At 41.0% G+C, this 20307-nt stretch overlaps 1 protein-coding gene across 1 annotated transcript in view; it reads right to left on the bottom strand.

The window, feature by feature from the left end:
- The window catches only part of MCF2 (MCF.2 cell line derived transforming sequence), a 105020-nt gene extending 94336 nt beyond the window's left edge, over nucleotides 1-10684 (bottom strand). Inside the window, exon 1 of the mRNA XM_074278371.1 lies at nucleotides 10561-10684. Coding sequence (XP_074134472.1) covers nucleotides 10561-10684 — 124 coding nt within the window. The remainder of the gene's footprint in view (nucleotides 1-10560) is intronic.
- Nucleotides 10685-20307: the final 9623 nt, after the last annotated feature.

The raw sequence follows: 20307 nt of genomic DNA, 5'->3' as shown, positions 1-20307 counted from the left end.
TGTTTCATCCTGAATGATCTATAAAATGTCAGATCTCTTGGGAAAAAAGCACATGGCTTTTCTAGCCTAAAAACCATTTAAAAATAAAGCTCATGTAGGAGCAAATTGGATTTAAACCAGGTATACAAAAATGGTTCAATATTAGGAAAACAATTTCTGTGATTTATCATTAAACCCAAAAACACACCAAACCACATGATCATCTCAATGGATGCAGAAAAAAAGCTTTTGCTAAGAACAACACTCACTCGTGATTAAAAACAAATAAACACACTCCAAAATGCATAGGAATAGATGGGCCACTTTTAAATAAGATCAAAAACATGGCCCTAAATCAAAAGTTAACATTATATGCAATGAAGAAACACTTTTCCCATGCAAGAGTAAAGAAAAGATATTCCTCACCATTATTTGACTTAGTTGGAGAAATGCTGCAGCTAGCAAGAAAGACAAGAAAGAAATTAAAGGCATACACTAACCAAGGAACTAAAATTATTCCTATTTGCAGACACATAATGATTTGCTTGGAAAACCTCTGGACAAACAGCAAAGAAACCAATTAAGGCAATTAATAGTTAGGAGGAAATCATAGAAAAGTTGATCCCATTCAAACTAATTACAAAATGTACAAATTATCCAGTAGTCAATCAAGCAAGACCTATACAAACACTCTTCAGATGTCAGCAGTAATTGGAGGGAGGAAAGAACAAGTGCAAGCTAACTGCCAATTAAGTTGGGCAGTCTAATATAATAAAATAATATCTGAATTTATTTATAGAGTCAGTGCCATACCAATCAAACTACCAAGAGGGTACTTTATAGGCTAGACAAAACACTAACAAAATTCATTTGAAGGAACCAAACATCTGGAATCTCAGGAAAATAATAAAAACAGGTAGGAATGAAGTAGGACTAGCATTTTCAGACCTAAAACTATGCCTGAAAGCAACAGCATAAGCATCAAAATCAGAAAAAAAAATAGGTCTGCTTTTCCCCCTTCTTTTTAAATCTTGTTTACAAGGTATGGCTCATTGGGAAAGAAGATATAGACATAGACAGAGATGCTGATGATATAAAGACAGAAAAAGCAATAAAAATAAAATAATATCAATGACTGGCAAATGTGCCTTTTTAGAGTAATCATGGGATAGATGAATCCATCGCAAAGTTCTCATTGTTTCAAGTTTTCATTGTGCCATAGGAACTTTTTCTCAAGCAGGAAATACCAACAGCTGTTGTCGGGAGTTCATTCAGAGGAACTAGAAGGAGATGCACAGTTTGGACAGAAACCCAAGGTGCTCGTCTCTTGAGTGTGACAAATTACGCCTGAGCTATCTTTGCTCAAACTCAGACACTGTTGGAAACTCAATTGACCTGACCTCAGTGTACGTTTCCTGTTGCCTCTAGGATACCGCTGATACCTTTCTGTCAACTTTTAATTCTTGGCCTCAGACACGACTTCTGCACCTCAAAGCCTCCGTTTGCCTTCACTTCACGTCTGCTATTCCTGTGAACAATTTCTGGCCTTTGGCATATGGTTCCTTGGGTTCCCAAGCTTTACTCTTAGGAACTTTTCCACCATGACTTGCCTAGTCTTTCTACCATAAGAGATCTCACTCAAGGAAGACTTGGAGCCTTAGCCACAGCCTGACAGGACAAGGAGAAATAGTTCTCAAAGAGCAGGTTTTACTATAAACTTCAACTTCGTCTTTATGGAAAGGCTGATGGTAATTCTTAGAATAAAATCTTTCCTTCTCTATCTTTACTGGGTTATAGTAAGTAAGTCTGCTTGGGATGGTTCTACATCATGGCAGGCAATTCAGATGAATCATGAGGATTATTACTAAAGCACAGAAATCTTTTAGGCTGAGGTAACATGCAGATAAAGGGCCAGCCCTGGAGTCAAAAACAAAAAACAAACAAACAAAAAAATCGGCTTCCAAAACTACCTTTGACACTTACTAGCAGAATATATGGCCTTGGGCAGCTCACTGAACTTCCCTGACCCTCAATTTCTCCATCAGCAACATGGGGATAATAGTATATCTATCTCACAAAGTTGTTGTGAGTTCCAATTAAGATGACTACGAAGCTTTTAGAACAACCTTGCAGTGCTACATAAAGTGAGTTATTATTATTTCTTTTTTTTATTCTACACCAAATGCAAACATATGCAATGAACTGTAAAGTTTCTTACTTTAAAGAACAGACTCCTAAAGTAACCGAGCCCCATTCCATCCCTAAGGGATATTTGCATCAGAGTACAAAAGTCAATGTGTGGCACCTGGTTTGACAGTAGAAGTATACTGTTAAAGACTCCCACAACCGATTCAGGGGAAAGCATGTCTTCATGCCCATCCCATGACTCTTAGTCCTTGTGAAAATGGCATCAATTGACAATGTGTCTGCTAACACCATGGTCCCTTGGGTTGCTGTAAGTGTATTCTCCCTTTTCAAATTATATTGGTATTTATCCATCTGTTTTATGTCATATCATCCCAGGAGAATATAAGTTCTTTGAGGTCAGGGACTGGTTTAAGGGGCCTATCGTGGTGTTTGGCACATTGTGTCAAATTGAAATGAATATACATCTGGAATATCTCCACAACCAGACTGGGGTGGAAGAAAAAGTCCTAGACTTGGAGCCACTTTCCCAGGGTTCCCAGCTCAGTAGGGCCATTCACTAGTTGTGTGACTCAGGACAAATAAACTTAAACCCTCTCTGGCCTTCAGTTTCCTCCTCTCATACAATGCCGTTGGACTACATATGACTAAAGTCCTTCTCATCTCAGGATCTGTGGTATAATAATAGCACCTACGTCCCAGGTTTGTTGTGAGAACTGAATGAGTTAACATGTATAAAGTGCTATATGAAGTACTATAAAAAGGTTAGGTATTATTATTATTCTGAAATCAAAGACTGAGTAGATCAAAAGGTACATCCGCCTCCTTATAAATTCAACTCATTCCTCCTAATTCTGTCCCCTGAACAGAACAAAGTTAACCCTTCTTCCACATGATTACACTTCACTTTCTTGAAGATAGCCATCAAGTCCCTCCTACGGGTTCTAAACACGCTCCAGTGTCTGTTAGACATCTACACCATGCCCTCAGGGGTTTTCACCATTTTGGTCACATCCATCTCAGCATTCTCTGATTTATCAACATACCTCCCAAAATATGGTGCCCACCACAATACCCAAGTTGTTGTCCGACCAGGACAGAATATAATGGGATTATTACCACCCTGGTCAGTCTACAGACATTTAGTAAGGTCCTACTATGCTCTAGGTATTGTGCTAAGAGCCGAGGATACAAAGAATGGCAAAAGACAATTGTGCTCCCAAAGAATGGCAAAAGACAATTGTGCTCCCCAGAAGCTCGCAGTCTAAGGGGGCAGACAACATGCAAACAATTATGTGCAAACAAGCTCTAGAAAGGGAATAGAGACAATTAGTAGAAGGAAAGCACCAGAATTAGAAGGGGTTGGGAAAGTTTCCTGGAGAAAATGGGATTTTAGTCGGGACTTAAAGAAAGCTGGGGAAGCCAGAAGGCAGAAATGAGGAAGGAGAGAGTTCTAGGCATGAGGGGGGAGGCAGCCAGGAAAAATGCCCAGGGTCAAGATGGAGTGTTTTGTTTGAATAACAGCAAGCTCAGTGCCAGTGGATCAAAGAGGGCAAGGAGGAGGGAGAGTGTAAGGTAAGAGACTATATATGTAAATAGCTTTGCAAACCTTAAAGCACTATGTAAATGTTAGCTATTATTATAAAATTTTTGAGCCAGAAGGAACCTTAGGAACTGTTCATTTTGAAGATGATAAAACAGAAGCAAATCCAGCTTCAGAGTCCAGACATGGAGTGTCTTAAGTGAGGAGCAGCAAAGCGGCCAGTGTCACTGTCTTCCAAGGGGGAGAGATTGTAAGATATAAGATAACTTGAAAGGTGGGGGGGAGGAGGTTATGAATGGCTTTGAACATGAAACAGAACATTTTATATTTGATCTTGGAGGTGATAAGGAGCCATGAGAGTTTATTGACTATCAAGATGACGTGCTCAGACTTGAATTTTAGGAAGATGAATTTGACAGCTGAATGCAGGATGGACTGGAGTGGGGAGAGACTTAAAGCAGAGACAAATGGTAGCAGTCCATGTATGAGGTGATGAGAGAATGATGGGTGGTAGCAGTTTCACAGGCAGAAAAGGGGCATATACTAGAGATAGTATGAAGGGAAAGTCTACAGCACTCAGCAACAGATTGGATATGGAGGGCAGAGGTGAAAGAGAGGGAGAAAATGAGGATGACACCCAGGTCATGAGCCTGAGCGAATAGGAGAATGGGTGGTGCCCCAGACAATAGCAGGAAAATTTAGATGAAGGGTAACTAGAAGGGCAGCTACAGGGTTGGGCCAGGATTCAGTGGGATTCATCTTCCTGGATTCAAATCCAACCTTAGACCTTTGCTAGTTGTGTGTCCTAGAACATGTCACTTTACCGGTTTGCCTCAGTTTCCCCATCTGTAAAATAAAGAAGGACATGGCAAAACAGTCCAGTATCTTCTTCAAGAAAACCTCCAAAGGGGTTACAAAGATTTATACACAACTGAATAACAAACTAAAATTAAAAGGGAGGGAAGTACACGATTTCAGTTTCAGTAACACTGAGTTGAAGTTATCTATGGGACATCAGTATGAGATGTCTAACAAAGATGTGAGTCTGGAGGTCAGGAAAGAAGTTAAGGCTGGATAAGTATGGCTAAGAACACTGGAATACAGGTGATAAATGAATCCATGAAGGTTGATGAAATAACCAAATGAAATGGGAGAGAGGGAGAAGAGGACAAACATGATAGAGCAATGGGCTCATCCATGGTTAAACAGTGAAATCAGGATGAAGATCTACTAAAGGAAAGTGAGAAAGAATGTTAGACAAATAAGAGGAAAACCAGCATTGCCGCAGAAATCTAGGGAGAACAAAGAAGAAAGTATTGAGGAGAAGATGATCAGTACTGACAAAAGCTACAAAGATGTCAAGAAGGGGGATTAAGAAAAATACATCATTATGGTCATTTTTTAAAAATCAGTCATAATTTTTTTTTTTGCTGAAGCAACTGGGGTTAAGTGACTTGCCCAGGGTCACACAGCTAGGAAGTGTTAAGTGTCTGAGATCAAATTTGAACTCCTGTCCTCCTGACTTCAGGGCTGGTGCTCTTATCCACTGAGCCTTCTAACTGCCCCACAAGTGAGTTTTTTGATAATGGAGGAGACACAGACATGTTTACAGGCAATAGTGAAGCCACCAATAGACAAGGAGAAACTAAAGCTAAGTGAGAGAGTGAAGAAACCAGAGGAGGCAATCTACTGGAAAAGATGGACTGCAATAGGATCTCCTGTACATGTAGAGGGGTTAGTCTTGGCAAGGAGAAGCGCCACCTCTTCATGTGAAATGGGGTAAAGGGATTGTGGCAGGAGGCACCTGGGTAATATGAAATGAGAAGGAACGGAAATGAGGAAGCTCTAGGCAAATGGCCTTAATTTTTTCAGTGAAATATGAGGCAGGGTTCTCAGTTGAGAGAGTGGGAGGTCTGAGAAGGAATAAAAAGGTTTGGAAAAGTTGTTGGGGTGAGTGAGATAGTAAATTAATGTTGGGGGGAAATTTCTTTGAACATCACGCCTCTCTTACTAAAATCCCAATAGCGTTTTTGATTACTGTATCACATTTTTGACCCATAAGGCTTATAGTCCATTCAAACTCCCAGATGGTTTTTAGGGAAAAAAGTTCTACCTTGGGGCCACTAAGTGGTGAGGTAGACAGAGTACCAGTTCTGGAGTCAAGAAGACCTGAGTTCAAATTTGACCTCTGATGCTTGATACTTACAATCTGTGTGACTTTGGGCAAGTCATTTAAAACTGAAGAAAGAGGAAGGAAGGAAGGAAGGAAGGAAGGAAGGAAGGAAGGAAGGAAGGAAGGAAGGAAGGAAGGAAGGAAGGAAGGAAGGAAGGAAGGAAGGAAGGAAGGAAGGAAGGAAGGAAGGAAGGAAGGAAGGAAGGAAGGAAGGAAGGAAGGAAGGAAGGAAGGAAGGAAGGAAGGAAGGAAGGAAGGAAGGAAGGAAGGAAGGAAGGAAGGAAGGAAGGAAGGAAGGAAGGAAGGAAGGAAGGAAGGAAGGAAGGAAGGAAGGAAGGAAGGAAGGAAGGAAGGAAGGAAGGAAGGAAGGAAGGAAGGAAGGAAGGAAGGAAGGAAAGAGACAGTAGATCTGTCTCTAGCTAGCTCTAAGATACTAAGCATAACCCCTCACACCTCTGAGCCTCAGTTCTTTCATCTGTAAAACAAAGAGGCAGAAGCCTGCAGTGCAAGGTAAGCCAGACTCAAAGCCAAGAAGGCCTTGGTTTAAATCCTGACATACCTCCTGGCTGGGTGATCCTGAGCAAGTCATTTAATTTCTCAGTGCTCTAAGCAATTTTCTAGGACCATAAGTGACAAAGTAACCTGTGTTGGTAGAGAGAGTTTACTCACCTGAAAGTCTTCTATATCAATAAAATCACAGGTTAAGTCCCTATCATTCTATTAAAGCATTCTACTTTAAACAATAATAAAAACTAACATATATTTACAACTATTTACACTCAAAAATGAATTTTGCATTGTGTTCCTAATAAGGTATAATAACAACATTTTTATATATTCATATATAAGCTCATATATACTATATATTCATTCTCTTTATTTGTATACATAACTTACCTTTCGTGTAACTATAGTAAGCGTATATACCTGCCCTTTTGGCTCTGCTTTCATTTGTATAAATTCATTCAAGCTTTCCAAAGTTCTTCATATTTCAAATATTCATAATTATCAATGGTGGTATAGTATTCTATTCTACTGATATGCCAGAGTTCATTCACCATCAGTTATACATTTTAAAAATAAAAGGTATCGTTTTTCTTTATGATGTCAATCTTAGATCATATTCTCCAAAATGAATGAATCCAAAGATATGATTATTGTTTATAACTCTTTGGTACTGCCAGGGTGCTCAATCAACATGATTTTTCCCATTTGCAATTCTACCAATAATGTATGATGAGCATTCCTGTTTTTCCAAAAGTTGATAGCATTTAGCTTTGTCAGTTCTAGTTATTCTTTGCTAGAGAGGTATGAAGAGATACAATCAAAGTTATATCTCTATCCTGTGTCCTTACAGAAGGATGATATTGTGTCAAACTATGGAGGTTACTACTAACTGGAGTAACTGAGTTACTATGTACTGATGTTGCAGTACATTGATGTTGCATTCTTGTAAGTCATTCTTAAAGCTAAGAATTTGATAAAGATTCTTCTAGGGGAAAAAAGCACATCAGAAACATATAGACAAAATCCTTTAGATATCTACATTATCTATTATAAAAAATGTTTAGTAATTAGCTTCCCTGGCTACTTCTGAAAGCACATTGATGGCAGGCAAGCAGGAAGGAAGGAAGGAAGGAAGGAAGGAAGGAAGGAAGGAAGGAAGGAAGGAAGGAAGGAAGGAAGGAAGGAAGGAAGGAAGGAAGGAAGGAAGGAAGGAAGGAAGGAAGGAAAGAAGGATTTATTAAATACCTACTATGTGCCAGACACTGTGCTAATATTATTTTGCAAATTTACTTTGCAAATATTATCTCATTTGATCCTCACAACAACCCTGTGAGCTATATTTTATGATAATCTTCATTTTCCAGTTGATAAAACCAAGGCAGAAGTAAATGACATGCCCAAGGTCACACAGCTAGTACGTATCTGAGGCCACATTTCCTGATTCCAGGACTAGCACTCAATCACTTTTGATATCTAGCTGCCTAAAGATGACTGGAAGGGGAGGGATAGTGCGCTGATTTTTGAGTGTTTCAATTACTTTTTAGTCAGAGAAAATGGGAAAGTCTTGACAGAGAAAATGGGAAAGTTTTGACTTAAAGAAACACTTTATTTATCAAATCACTAGTCAGGACTGGAAGTACAAACAAATGGGACCAGGTATGAACATGAGCTACAGACCAATACCCCACAAGCCACTTTGCCATCATTAGCACATCAGCCCATCAGAGAACAGCTATTTAAAACATGAACTAAAGAAGGTGACCTACTAATGTCAGAACCTGCTGTATCCATGACAGACAGATTCCCTACTTTGCTACCATTTTCCTCTTGTATCTTGGCTTGGGGACCGTCATCTGACTGACACATGGTCTCCCTAAAAATAGCAAAGCTCAGTGGAAATCACAACATTCCAGAGCTGTGGAAGGGACCTGGAAATCCATCCAGTTCCTCCCCCCTCCTTTTCCAGATGAGGAAACTGGGGCCCAGAGGTGGTCAACACCTTGCTGAAGGTTTCAGACCATACTCAGACTGGAACCCAGGTCCCACAGTTCCCCATCAGGAACGAATTTGTTTAAAAGTATCTTCAGTTCCTAAGGCACAAAGAAGGCACACAGCTTGTTAAGCTCTAATTTAAAAGTTTAACAAGTAAAGACAGAAAAGTATTCCAAGTAAGGTGACTGGCAGTGATATGGAGAAAGAGACATGTAAAAAGAGACTCACATGGCTCCATGGCACAGTGGAAAGAGCACTGACCCTGGAGCAGCAACAGAACTCAAATTCCACCTTGGGGACAGGATGGCTCGTGATGGGGGCAAATTCCTTAACTTTCTAGGCCTCCGGTTTTCTCCTGAAAAAATGAGGGGGTTGGATTTGATGGCCTCTGAAGTACCTTCTAAGTCAGGATCTAGGATCCTATGATTTACATTACTCCTATAAAAAAAATCACATGCTGGAACTTCACAAATACTAACAATGTTGCTGCAAGAAATGTGATCAAAATAATAAAGCACTGAACTGTACATTTATGCATATGTCAACCTTGTGTTTCATTTAAGTATGTATAAATACAGAGTTTACTTTTAAATATGTGTGTATATACAAAAATGTGTGTATAACTTTATTAATGGTGAAAGAGAGACAGAGAAGAGAAGGGGAGACATAGAGACAAAGTGGGAGAGAGACAAAAACAGACAGACAGAGAGGGTAGAGAAAGAGTAGGCAGAGAGAAGAGAGAGAGGAGAGACAGAGAACAGAGAGATAGAGAGGAGACAGAAAAGAGAGGGAGGAGAGAAAGAGAGAGGGAAGAGACAGAGAAAAGACAGAAAGAAGAGAGAGAAGTGATAGAGAAGAGACAGAAAAAAGAGGAGAGAGAAAGGTGAGAGAAAAGAGAGAGGGAGAGAGAATAGAAGAAAGAGAGGAGAGAGAATAGACAAGAGAAGAAAGAGAGAAGATAGAGAATAGACAGAAAAGAGCGAATAGAAGAAACAGAAAAGAGAGAGGAGAAAGACAGAAGAGAAAGAATAGAATAGAGACAAGAGAAAGGAAAGAGAGATGAGAGACAGAGAGAAGGAAAGGCAGAGAAAAAGAAGATAGAGAAGAGAGACAAAGAAGGGAAGAAAGAGGGGGAGAAAAGGAGGGGGAGAGAGAATAGAAGAGAGAAGAGAGGGAGAAAGAGAGAAAAAAGGAGAGAGAGAAGAGAGAGAAACAGAGACAAAGGGGAGAGAGAAAAGAGAAAGAAGGGAAAGAGAAGAAAGAGAAAGGAGAGAAAAGAGAGAATCAGGGAGAGAAGAGAGGAAAAACAGAATAAAGAGACAGAGAAAAGAAAGAGGGGAAGAGAGACACGAGAAAAAATAGAAGAGAGGAGAGACAGAGAAGAGACAAAAGACAGAAGAGAGAGAAACAGACAGAAAGACAGAGGAGATAGAAAAGAGAGAGAAGGGAAAGAGGAGAGAGAGAAAAGAGGGGGAGAGAGAGAATAGAAGAGAGGAGAGACAGAGAAGAAAGAGAATAGAAGAGAGGAGAGACAGAGAAGAAAGAGAATAGAAGAGAGGAAAGAGGAGGAGAGAGAAAGAAGAGAGGAGAGAAAGAGAAAAGAGAGAAGAGAGAAGAGAGGACAGTAGAGAGAAAAGACAGACAAAAGAGAGATGAGGGAAAGAGAGAATAGAAGAGAGGAGAAACAGAGAGAGGAGAGACAGTAGAGAGAAGAGAGACAGACAAAAGAGAGAGAAAAGAGACAAGGATGAAAAGAAGAGAGAAGAGACAGAAGAAAGGGAGAAAAGAGAATAGAAGAGAGAGGAAGACAGAAAAAGAGAACAGAAGAGGCAGAGAGAGGAGACAGAGAGAGGAGACAGATGAAAGGAAGAGAGAAGAGAGACCAAGAGAAGAGAAAGAGAAGAGAGAAGATAGAAAAAAGAGAGAGAAAAGATGAGAGAGAGGACAGAGAAGAGACAGATGAAACGAAGAGAAGAGAGAATAGAAGAGAGGAGAGAGAGGGGGCGAGAAAGAGGGGAGGCCCAAAAGATTTAGAATTGGGAAGAACCTTAAAGATCTCCCTCAGTGGCCTAACTACCATAGTATCAGCTTTGGAGTCAGGAAGGTTAGGCTTCACCTCCCACCTTGAACATTTACTGGATCACGTGACCTGACCAAGCCACTCAAGCACGGTCTTCCTCAGTTTCCTCAGCAGTAAAATGGATAGAATAGCAGCACCTACCTCTCGGGGTGGTTGTGGGGACCAAATGAATTAAGACCTGTAAAGCCCGCATCATCATCACCACCATCAGCAAGATCATCAGCGTCACCACCAAGCCATTTACCGAGCAGTCCAGTCCCAACATTTTGCCAATGGGCCAGCCAGCCGAAGGGCAGGTGTCGGCGGGGCCCGGGAAGGCCTCTGCCTCCAGGAGCGGGCCGTGCAGGGGCAGCCCTCTGGGAGGCTCACCGCAGCCCCACAGCAGGACTTGTTCGCTTTCCTCTGACTCTGCAGTTGAGATCTAGGAGTTTCCCCAGCAGGGGCGACTCCCTCATCCGAGCCCGGTCAGCCGGCAGTTCTGCAGAGACTTCCAGCCTAGGGAACTGCCCCCGAGGGCACCGCAAGGGTAGGGTTCACCCGTACCAGTGCCAGTGTGTGAGACAAGACGTGTTGCACTGCGCCGACCTGAGAATAAGGGGAACTGCAGCAGGGTTCAAGTCCTACCCTCAGACACTCGGTTGCTATGAGGTCCTGGACAAGTCACTGACTCTCTGAACCTGTTTCTTCATCTGTAAAGTGAGGATAATGAGAGAACCAATCAAAAAAGGCTTGAGATGACGCACAGATCCGAAGAGATGATATGCCTAAAGTATTCAGAACTCTTAGAATTCTAGCTTTATTGCTACATGTGTCAAGGACGAGCTGGGAACTCCCATACGGGCCCTTTCTAATCGCACAGCCTTTTTCTTTGCTTCTCCAGCACTTCCTCTCTGATTATTGTAGCAATGTCCTAACCGACTTCCCTGCCTCATCTCCCCTCTCCTGTCCAGGCTGGACAGCCTTGACATTGTTGCCACGGTCCGGTTCCAACCAGCCCGCTTTCCTCCTCCGTGGCTCCCTATTGCTACAAAGATCACATTTAAACCCCCCTCCTTTAAATTTTTCCAACTTCATACAGTCTCATCCTAATCTAGTTTCCCAGGCCCATTGGACAAGATCCTCCCCCTGCCTGTATCTTGTGATCCAGACAAAGTGGCCAACTCTCTGCCCCTCGTACAAGCCCCTCCATCTCCCTTCTCCCTGCCTTTACACAGGCTAACTATCCCCCATGCTTAGGCAGTCCTTCTTCCTCACCTCCATCTCAAAGAGTCCCCTCTCTTCCTTCAAGACTCACCTCAGGTACCATCTTCTTCGTGAAGCCCTTTGCAATGCCCACCCCCAACTGCCAGTGCCCTTGCCTTAGATTGAACCACTTTATCTATTCTGTACATACTTACTCTTGTTGTTCAGTCATTTCAGTCAAGTTGTATTCTTTGGAACACCAAATGGGGTTTCTTGGCAAAGATTCTAGAGCAGTTTTGCCATTTCCTTCTCCAGTTCATTTCACGGATAAGGAAACTGAGGCAAATGGAGTGAAGTGACTTGGCCAGGCTCACACAGTTAGAAAGGGTCCGAGGCCAGAATTGTACTCGGAAAATAAGTCTAACTCCAAACCCAGCACTCTCTCCTCTGTAGCATCACTTAGCTTCCCACTTTTAAAACAAGCTCATTTCCAAGAGGAAATATTTCATTTGTTGTATTTACATGCCCAGCGCCAAGTGCAACACCTGGCATAAAACAAGTACTTAATAAATGCTCTTTTGATAAATGGACAAAGAGACCACTTAATAGTAAGATCTTAGTCTCTAATTGCTGGAAGAGCACTACTCACTGGACTATAGTGACCAAGTTACCTGAAAAGGTCACCTAAACCTATCTTCAGGCCCCCAACTGACAACTCCCAATCATCTTCCATTCCATTCCTTGGGTCACACAGAACCTTTGCCAACAAAACCTGTTAAAAGCAATTTACTTAAAGTAATAAACCCCCCAAATATATGTGTGTGTATGTATATGTACCATATACATATACATATATATATATATATATATATATATATATATATATATATATATATATATATATATATACATATAATTATTCTTAATTTGGAATGGAAGGCAGCAAAAAAAAAAAACTAAAAAAGACAGAGAATGGAGCCAGGGGACCTGGAAACAAATTGAGTTCCATCCTTTATTGTCTATGTGATCTAATATGAGTAGCTTCCCCTCTCTTAGTCTTAGTTTCTTTCCTTCTCTGTCAAAAATTGGGGTGGAAGGAAATAAACCCACAGACTATCAAGGAAAAATCTTGGATCCTCTTATCCCATACTGCAAATGACATTCTCATCGATGGAGATGGGAGGGAGGGAGGTCCAAATGTCCACCCTAGCAAACTATCAGAGGAAAAAATCATTTAAATATGAAAAAAGGAGGGCAATCAGTAGCATGAACAATTTTGATAAAGCTGCCTCCTCTTAACAAAACCCCAGGAGAATTTCTGACAAAGCCTCCACAATGACTAACTTGGCAAATCAGTACCATTTGTATTGATTTTCATCTTCCAATTTTCCCCGGTGTCAGAGGGTGGCACAGACAGGAAGGCATATAAGACAGCCTGAGGTCAGGAGCCATCAAAGACGTGACGGGGCGCCTGAGTCCCTCTCTAATTAGGACCCAGCCAGGACAACTGTGTACAAACCGTACCACCCTGGCCTCCCAGCTATCAACCACTTAATCGGCTGAGAGAACTGGACAGATAGTCCTCAAATAAGGGATAATCGACTCCAGATTGCTCCAAAGGGCAGCAGACTAGGTCCCCATGCAGAGCTAACCCCCTCGGGCTTCCACCAGGCTCAGGCTTCCCTACATGTCAGTGATGGGGCTGCTTTATTTCCACAAGGAGCCTGCGGACATGGGCCTCAAATGTGCTGTGCCACTCGAGTGTCTGTTTCAAAAAGCAGACATGCTATGTCCTTTGCTTGGGAGCTCGCTTAGTGGGGAAACAATAAGATCACAATTTGATCAACAGATCCCTCCTGGGCATAGCTAATGAAAGACTGTATCACCAGCCTGAGACAGGAAAATAAGCTAGTGATAGATAGAAACACAAAAAGGACCAAACACTTCTTTTATTTTTTTAAATGAGGCAGAAGGTTAGGGAGGAAGATATGGACAGATAGAGACATAAATATACACACACACACATATAACTATTTATTCTGTACATTCTCCATGTCAACTTACGGGTATATATGTTAGCTTATCCCCCAGTGGATTCTCAACCCCCTGTGGACAGGGACTGTCTTTTATTATTTTTATCCTCAGTGCCAATTAAGTATATAGTGTGCTAAATAAGTACTTGTTAACAGATGGATGAAAAGGAAAGGGGAGATCATGAAACATGCAGCCTTGTAGCTCTCCTTTACAGTTGGTCTTCTCTAGTAGATGGAAGCTTCTTGACAACAGGAAGTAAAGTCAAGGCTTGTCAATTGTACCTTGGAAACACTTCCCCGTAAGTGTTCCCTTCTCTCTTCTGCTGCTACCACCATCCCAAGGCAGATTCCCACCCCCTCACACCCAGAGAATTGCAATAGCTCCCAAGGGGTCTCAAACGTCTCCCACACCGGTCCATCCTCCAACCAGCTATAGAGATGATCTTTCTAAAGCCCAAGATAGGCTATTGTCAGTCACCATCCCTTCCATCGAATCAATCCCACTGCTCCCTATTGCCTCCCCAGCACATATAAAATCCTGTTTGGCCTTTTTCTACCTCTCCAGTCTTTTTATAGCTTGTTCCTTCCCACAATCACTAGGATCCAGTGCCACTGACCCCCTTGCTGTTCCTGGACCTAGACACCCTATCTAGCTCCTGACTGCAGGCACTTTCCTTGGCTATCCCCCACAACCTCCATTATTCTCCCTCTCCTCCCAGAATTTCGCTGCCTTCTCTCAAGTCTCAGCTAAAATGCTAAAGCATCCCTCTGGGGATTATTTCTCCCCTATATTTTTCTGCATGTACCTAATTGTTGATATGTGGTCTCCTCCATTAGACTGTAAGTTTCTTGAAAAAGGGAGTTGACTTTACCTTTCTTTGTGTCCCAGTATTTAGCACAGTCCCTGGCCCATAATAAGTATTTAATAAATGCTTTAAGTAGAGGAGCAAGGGATTGTTGAGGTAGAATTTTGTATATATTTTCAAACAAGGGGAAGGGGAAAAGAAGAAAAGGGAGAAGGGGAAAGGGGGTGGAGGGAAAGGAGGACTATGAAGGAAAAGAGAGGGGGGGAGAAAGAAAGCCACATAAATATGAGAGGAAGCAGTGGGTAGGAAGAAGACAGCAGCCGTTATTTGCCACAGGTGCCAGGGCTTACTTTTCCCTGAATCTGTCTCTCGTTGGTGTTTAATTATGGGGGATTGGCAGCAGTGCCCTTTTTCCTTCTGTCACCTTTATATTGAAAAACACCAAGCAAAGACAGCATGTTTTCCACCGTGCAACAGCAGGAGCTGCCATTTTGGGATAGAACATGCCGAATGCTCACAGCCTAATGAATTAATCAATCCAAAACCTGTGGCCGCATTTGAAGGGAAATTTAAATCTTTCTATTTCAAAGCTTCAGTAAAAGTGGGGCATGTTGGCAAGAACACTAAAACAGGAATCAGGAAACTCAGGTTTTAGTTCCAATTCTTCACCCCATGAAACCTTGGGACAGCCAGCCCCCTGCCCTGGACCTCAATTTCCCCCTTTGAAAAAAATTATAGAATTTGGTGTGATAATCTCTAAGGACTTTTCTTAGAAAATTTTCTTTTTGATGAACCAAATCAGTTCCAATAGAGTAGAACCGGCTACACCCAGAGAAAGAACTCTGGGAGATGACTATGAACCACTACATAGAATTCCCAATCCCTCTATTTTTGTCCGCCTGCATTTCTGATTTCCTTCACAGGCTAATTGTACACTATTTCAAAGTCCGATTCTTTTTGTACAGCAAAACTGTTTGGACATGTATACATATATTGCATTTAATTTATACTTTAACATACTTAACATGTATTGGTCAACCTGCCATCTGGGCGGGGGGAGGAAAAGGAGGGTAAAAACTGGAACAAAAGGTTTGGCAATTGTCAATGCTGAAAAATTGTCCATGCATATATCTGGTAAATAAAAAGCCATAATTAAAAAAAACTTTCTTTTTACAATTACTATTGCTAATTGTATCCCCCCCCCCAAATGTCCCTCCTCAAAAGTGTTTTGCTACTGACCACTCCCTCCCCAAATATGCTCTCTCTTTTATCACCCTTCCCCTCCTATTTTCCTGCAGGTAAGATAGATTTCTATACCTCTATTGAGTATATATGTTATTTCCTATTTGAGACAATTCTAATGAAAGCAAGGTTCACTTTCCCACCCCCTCCTCCCCCTCTTCTCCTCCACTGTAGAAGCTTTTTCTTGCCTCTTTTTTTACAGTAGATAATTTGCACCATTCCACTTCTCCCTTTCCTTTTCTCCCAGTACATTCCTTTCTCACCCCCTTAATTTCATTATTTTAAAAAAAGATATCCCTTCATATTCAACTCACACCCATGCCTTCTGTCTATATATACTCCTGCCATAATAATAAGAATGTTCTAATGAATTACAAGTATAATCCTCCCCTATATAGGAAGGTAAACAGATAAACTCTAAGGACTTTTCTAGCTGTAACATACCATTTCTCTAGGACTATATGCTCTCAGTCTTTTCCATCTTTAAAAGTCCATGACTAATCTCCAACCGATCACAGAATATGGGATGGCCTGAGTTCCTACACTTAACTGGCTATGCAACTACGGACAAGTCAGTTAATCTTTCTGAGCCTCAGTTTCCTCATCTGTAGAATAGATATAATGATACCTGTAGCACCTTGCTCCCTCCTAGGACTGTTGTAAAGCTCAAATTGGGTCCTTTCTGTAAAATATTTTATGATCTTGACATTGCTAATTTATTATTATTGTTAGTAAATCCACTATTTCAAAGCTTCACCAAAGGTATAAAATAATCTCTAAGAGGTCCTTCCAATTATGAGATCCTATGAAATGCTCTTGGAGGTGTAATTCAGCTCCAATATACTGTGATTAAGCATGGGTTTTGGAAGAAACACAACATAATGCAAAATTTCTTATCCTGAGGTCCACTTTCCCTATGAATCTATGAATAGATTTCAGAGAGATTGATTAACTTAGATAGGGAAAAATTATGGCTGTTTTCATTAACCCTGCGTACCCTTTGTTATCATGTATATTTTGTTTAATTCATTTAAAAACACGATTTGAGAAAGGGGCCAAAGAATTCACCAGATTGACAAAGGCATCCAGGACACAAAACAAAGTAATAAACCTCGGATCTAATGGAAAATAGAAGGTTCTTCAAAAGGTTTGGCAATTGTCAATGCTGTAAAATTACCCATGCATATAACTTGTAAATAAAAAACTATAATAAACTTTTTTAAAAAGAATGTAAAAAATAAAAAAGCAAGAAAATAGAAGGTTCTTTTTTTCTTTCACAGGATTTTACTAGACTGAGTGTCAGGAAGACCTCAATTAAAAATCCATTTCTTCTACATACTAGCTGGGTGACCATGGTCAAATCACCTAACATCTCTGAACCTCAGATCTGTCTTTGTAAAGTGGGAAATAATAACATCTCTCATGGTGTGGAACAATTTTTATCCCAGAGGTGTCATGATGCTTAAATGAGATAATGGGTAAAAATACACTCTGGAAACCTTAAAATATTACAGAAATATCCATTATTGCTATCATAATCCAAATCCACAAATTAGTTGGCCCAAAGCCTATCTCTTTGGCCATGACATTCTTCTCTAAAAAAAAAAAATCCCTATCCCTCAGATAAATTGGTTTATCTAATTTGGCAAACCAGATGGTCTTTTATAGATTCTTAATCAGGGTAATGTTTAAATGTTTATATCTCTCTCCTTTCCATTGGGATATCATCACCCCATGCTGCAAGGCCCTGTTATCAAATGACTTCTTTTTTTTGTTTTGTTTTGTTTTGTGTATTCTGTGATTTGATTTTTTATAATAATAGCTTATTTTTCAAAATATATGCAAAGATAGTTTTCAACACTCACTCTTGCAAAATCTTGAGTTCCAAATTTTTTTCCCTTTCTCCCCTTTCTCCCCTCTTCCCTAGATAGCAAGTAATCCATTACAGGTTAAACATGTGCAATTCTAAACATATTTCCACATTTATCATGCTGCACAAGAAAAATCAGATCAAAAAGGGAGTTTTCTCCCTTACATGCAAGTAAACAACAACAACAAAGGTGAAAATACTATATCGTGATCCACATTCAGTCCCCATAGTCCTTCTTTAAAACACTACCAAATGTTGCATTTTCTCCCCAAAAATTCTGGGGCTGTAAAAAGCTGGGTATCCTTTATTTTTAAAAATTAAAAAAGCCTCTTAGGCTCTGGCAGGATCTCTGCTCTATTTTCATTAATAGTTAGAAATCACTGCCCAACATCTTCTCTTAACAAGGTGGGAGGAGAGGGTACAGAATTCTGGGCTTCAGAGTTGGAGGGACCCAAACTAAAATCCTGGTTCTTATGATCCTGGATAAGTCACTTTTACCTGGTCCTGTCATTTACTACAAAATGTGACCTTGGAAATGCCATTTAACTCTTGTGAGCCTCAGTTTCCCAATCTACAAAATGAGGGGACTGGATTAAATGACCTGAAAGACTGTTTTCTAGTATCATATCTATGATCTTTAGTAGGTTGCAGACATCTAGGCAGCAGAGTGGATAAAAACTAGATTCGGAGTCAAGAAAATTCATCTTTTCTGAGTTCAAATCCAGCCTCAGACACTTCCTAGCTGTGTGACCCTGAGCAAGTCACTTTATTATGCCTCAGTTTCCTTATCTGTAAAATGAGCTGGAGAAGGTAAACCACTCCAATATCTTTGCTAAGCAAACCCCAAATGGGATCACCAAGTGTCAGACAAGAGTGAGCCTTCGAACGATTCAACAACATCAAAGTAGATTCTGCTTTCCTCTTCCTGGACAATATGATCACAGAGCTATCCTGAGTCTTCAATGAAAAAATTAGCTGAAGGTCTTTTGCCGACCTTCTCATGCATATAGCATTAATAGACATCCCAATGCCTGCTACAATGGGCCGTTCTGACAGTAAGTCATCAGAAGCTTGCCCTAATGAAGGGGGAAGGAGTTCGCTCTCAGAAAGGCCATTAGAGCATAGTTTCTGGGAGGGAGGGACAGAGGTGGGGAGGAGTTGGGATAGTCACTCACTAAACTGAACACTAAGGCAAAAAAAGACTGCAATCTGCACTAGTGAAAAGGGAGTTCTGACCTTTAGAAAGAATGTTGTGAGGGCAACTAGGTAGCAGAGTAGCTAGAGCAAGAGCCTTAGAATCAGAGGACCTGAATTCAAATCCAGCCTCAGATATTTATTAGCTGTGTGACCCTCGACAAGTCACTTAATCCCGACTGCCTCCCTTCTCCAAAAAAAGAGAAATTCCCTCCTGAAATGACTCAATCTTGACAAAATGCAAAATGACTCAATATTGTTGTTTCCTCCAGTAGAATGTGAACTGTGAACTCCTTGAAGACAGGGAGTGGTTTTTAAGACTGTCTTTTGTGTGCCTGGTATAGTGCTTACCACACAGTGGGTATGTAATAAATGCTTGTTATAACCTCTCTGAGTCTGTGACCAACTACAAAGCGTCAACTACCCACTGTGTGCATTAATAGAGAAGAATTCCTATCCTCTAGATCTGTTGAGAATTCCCAAACTACACTCAGTGTGTACATCAAACATTCTGGGCACACACGAGACGTCAAACTGAGAAAATCAGATCTGGGTGGAGCCCCAGGGCTGTCCTGCTTCCTCAACTTGCCCTCTTGCTAAGGGGTCCTCCTTGTTCTCTCTCCACTGTATTGCTGGGAATGGACAGCATCCCATCTCAAATGGATGCAAAAGCCCATATTAAGCACAGCAGGCTCATCTCCCAGAGGGCTACTAGTTCACAATTTCCCAGAGGCAGGGAGTAATTAAATAAATTATGAGTTCTGTTTGAAAAGGTCTTCTCTTCTTCCTCCTCTGGTGCCATAGTAAACTCTTATCCTAGAAATGTCACAGGATGCCTCCCCAAGAAGTGATAGTGGTTGAAAAGAGCATCTGGGAAAGCCTTGAGAAACCAATTTGTCCTGAGACAAAATACAGGTAGGCACACATTCATTCATATAGACCAGACTGCTATTGGTTTCTCAATTACAATGAAAGGTCTGTCATCATGGAGTCTGGGGTCAGCAAGGGAGAATAAGACCATATGTGCAATTAAGTAGAACAAGAAGAGAGGAGGATGAGCACATTAAGAGAGAGACCAAATGAGATGAGGGTACAGCACAGAGACAGATCATTTCTAGCTTGGTAGGGTCATAAAGGGCTTCCAGGAAAAGCTGGCATTTGAACTAAGCCTTGAAGAATGGGTAGAATTTCAACACACCAAGATGAGACAGGCAGGGATAGGGCATCAGAGGGAAAGGGAGAGAAACAATACATTAGAAAAATGCTGAGTAATGCCAATTTAGCTAGAATGTACAGTATGAAAAGGGAATGGGGAAATAGGAGCCTGGAAAGAGAAACTGAACTTATTACCATAGTAGGTTGGAGATTTTGATGAATTCAAAGTTGTTGGGGTTTTTTGGGGGAGGGGGGGAGGGATATGTGTGTATGTGTGTTGAGTGACTGAGTGTGTGTGTGTGTGTGTGTGTGTGTGTGTGTGTATCTTGGGCCATGCCTGTGATGTCATCAACATATATAAAACTCCTATTGTAGAAACTCCCTCTCCCAGTACAGACTGGCAACT

This window comes from Sminthopsis crassicaudata, chromosome X, assembly GCF_048593235.1.
Source record: "Sminthopsis crassicaudata isolate SCR6 chromosome X, ASM4859323v1, whole genome shotgun sequence".
Taxonomy (NCBI): Eukaryota; Metazoa; Chordata; class Mammalia; order Dasyuromorphia; family Dasyuridae; genus Sminthopsis; species Sminthopsis crassicaudata.
Note: the sequence above shows the minus strand (reverse complement) of the source record. Positions and strands in the feature narration are given on the sequence as shown.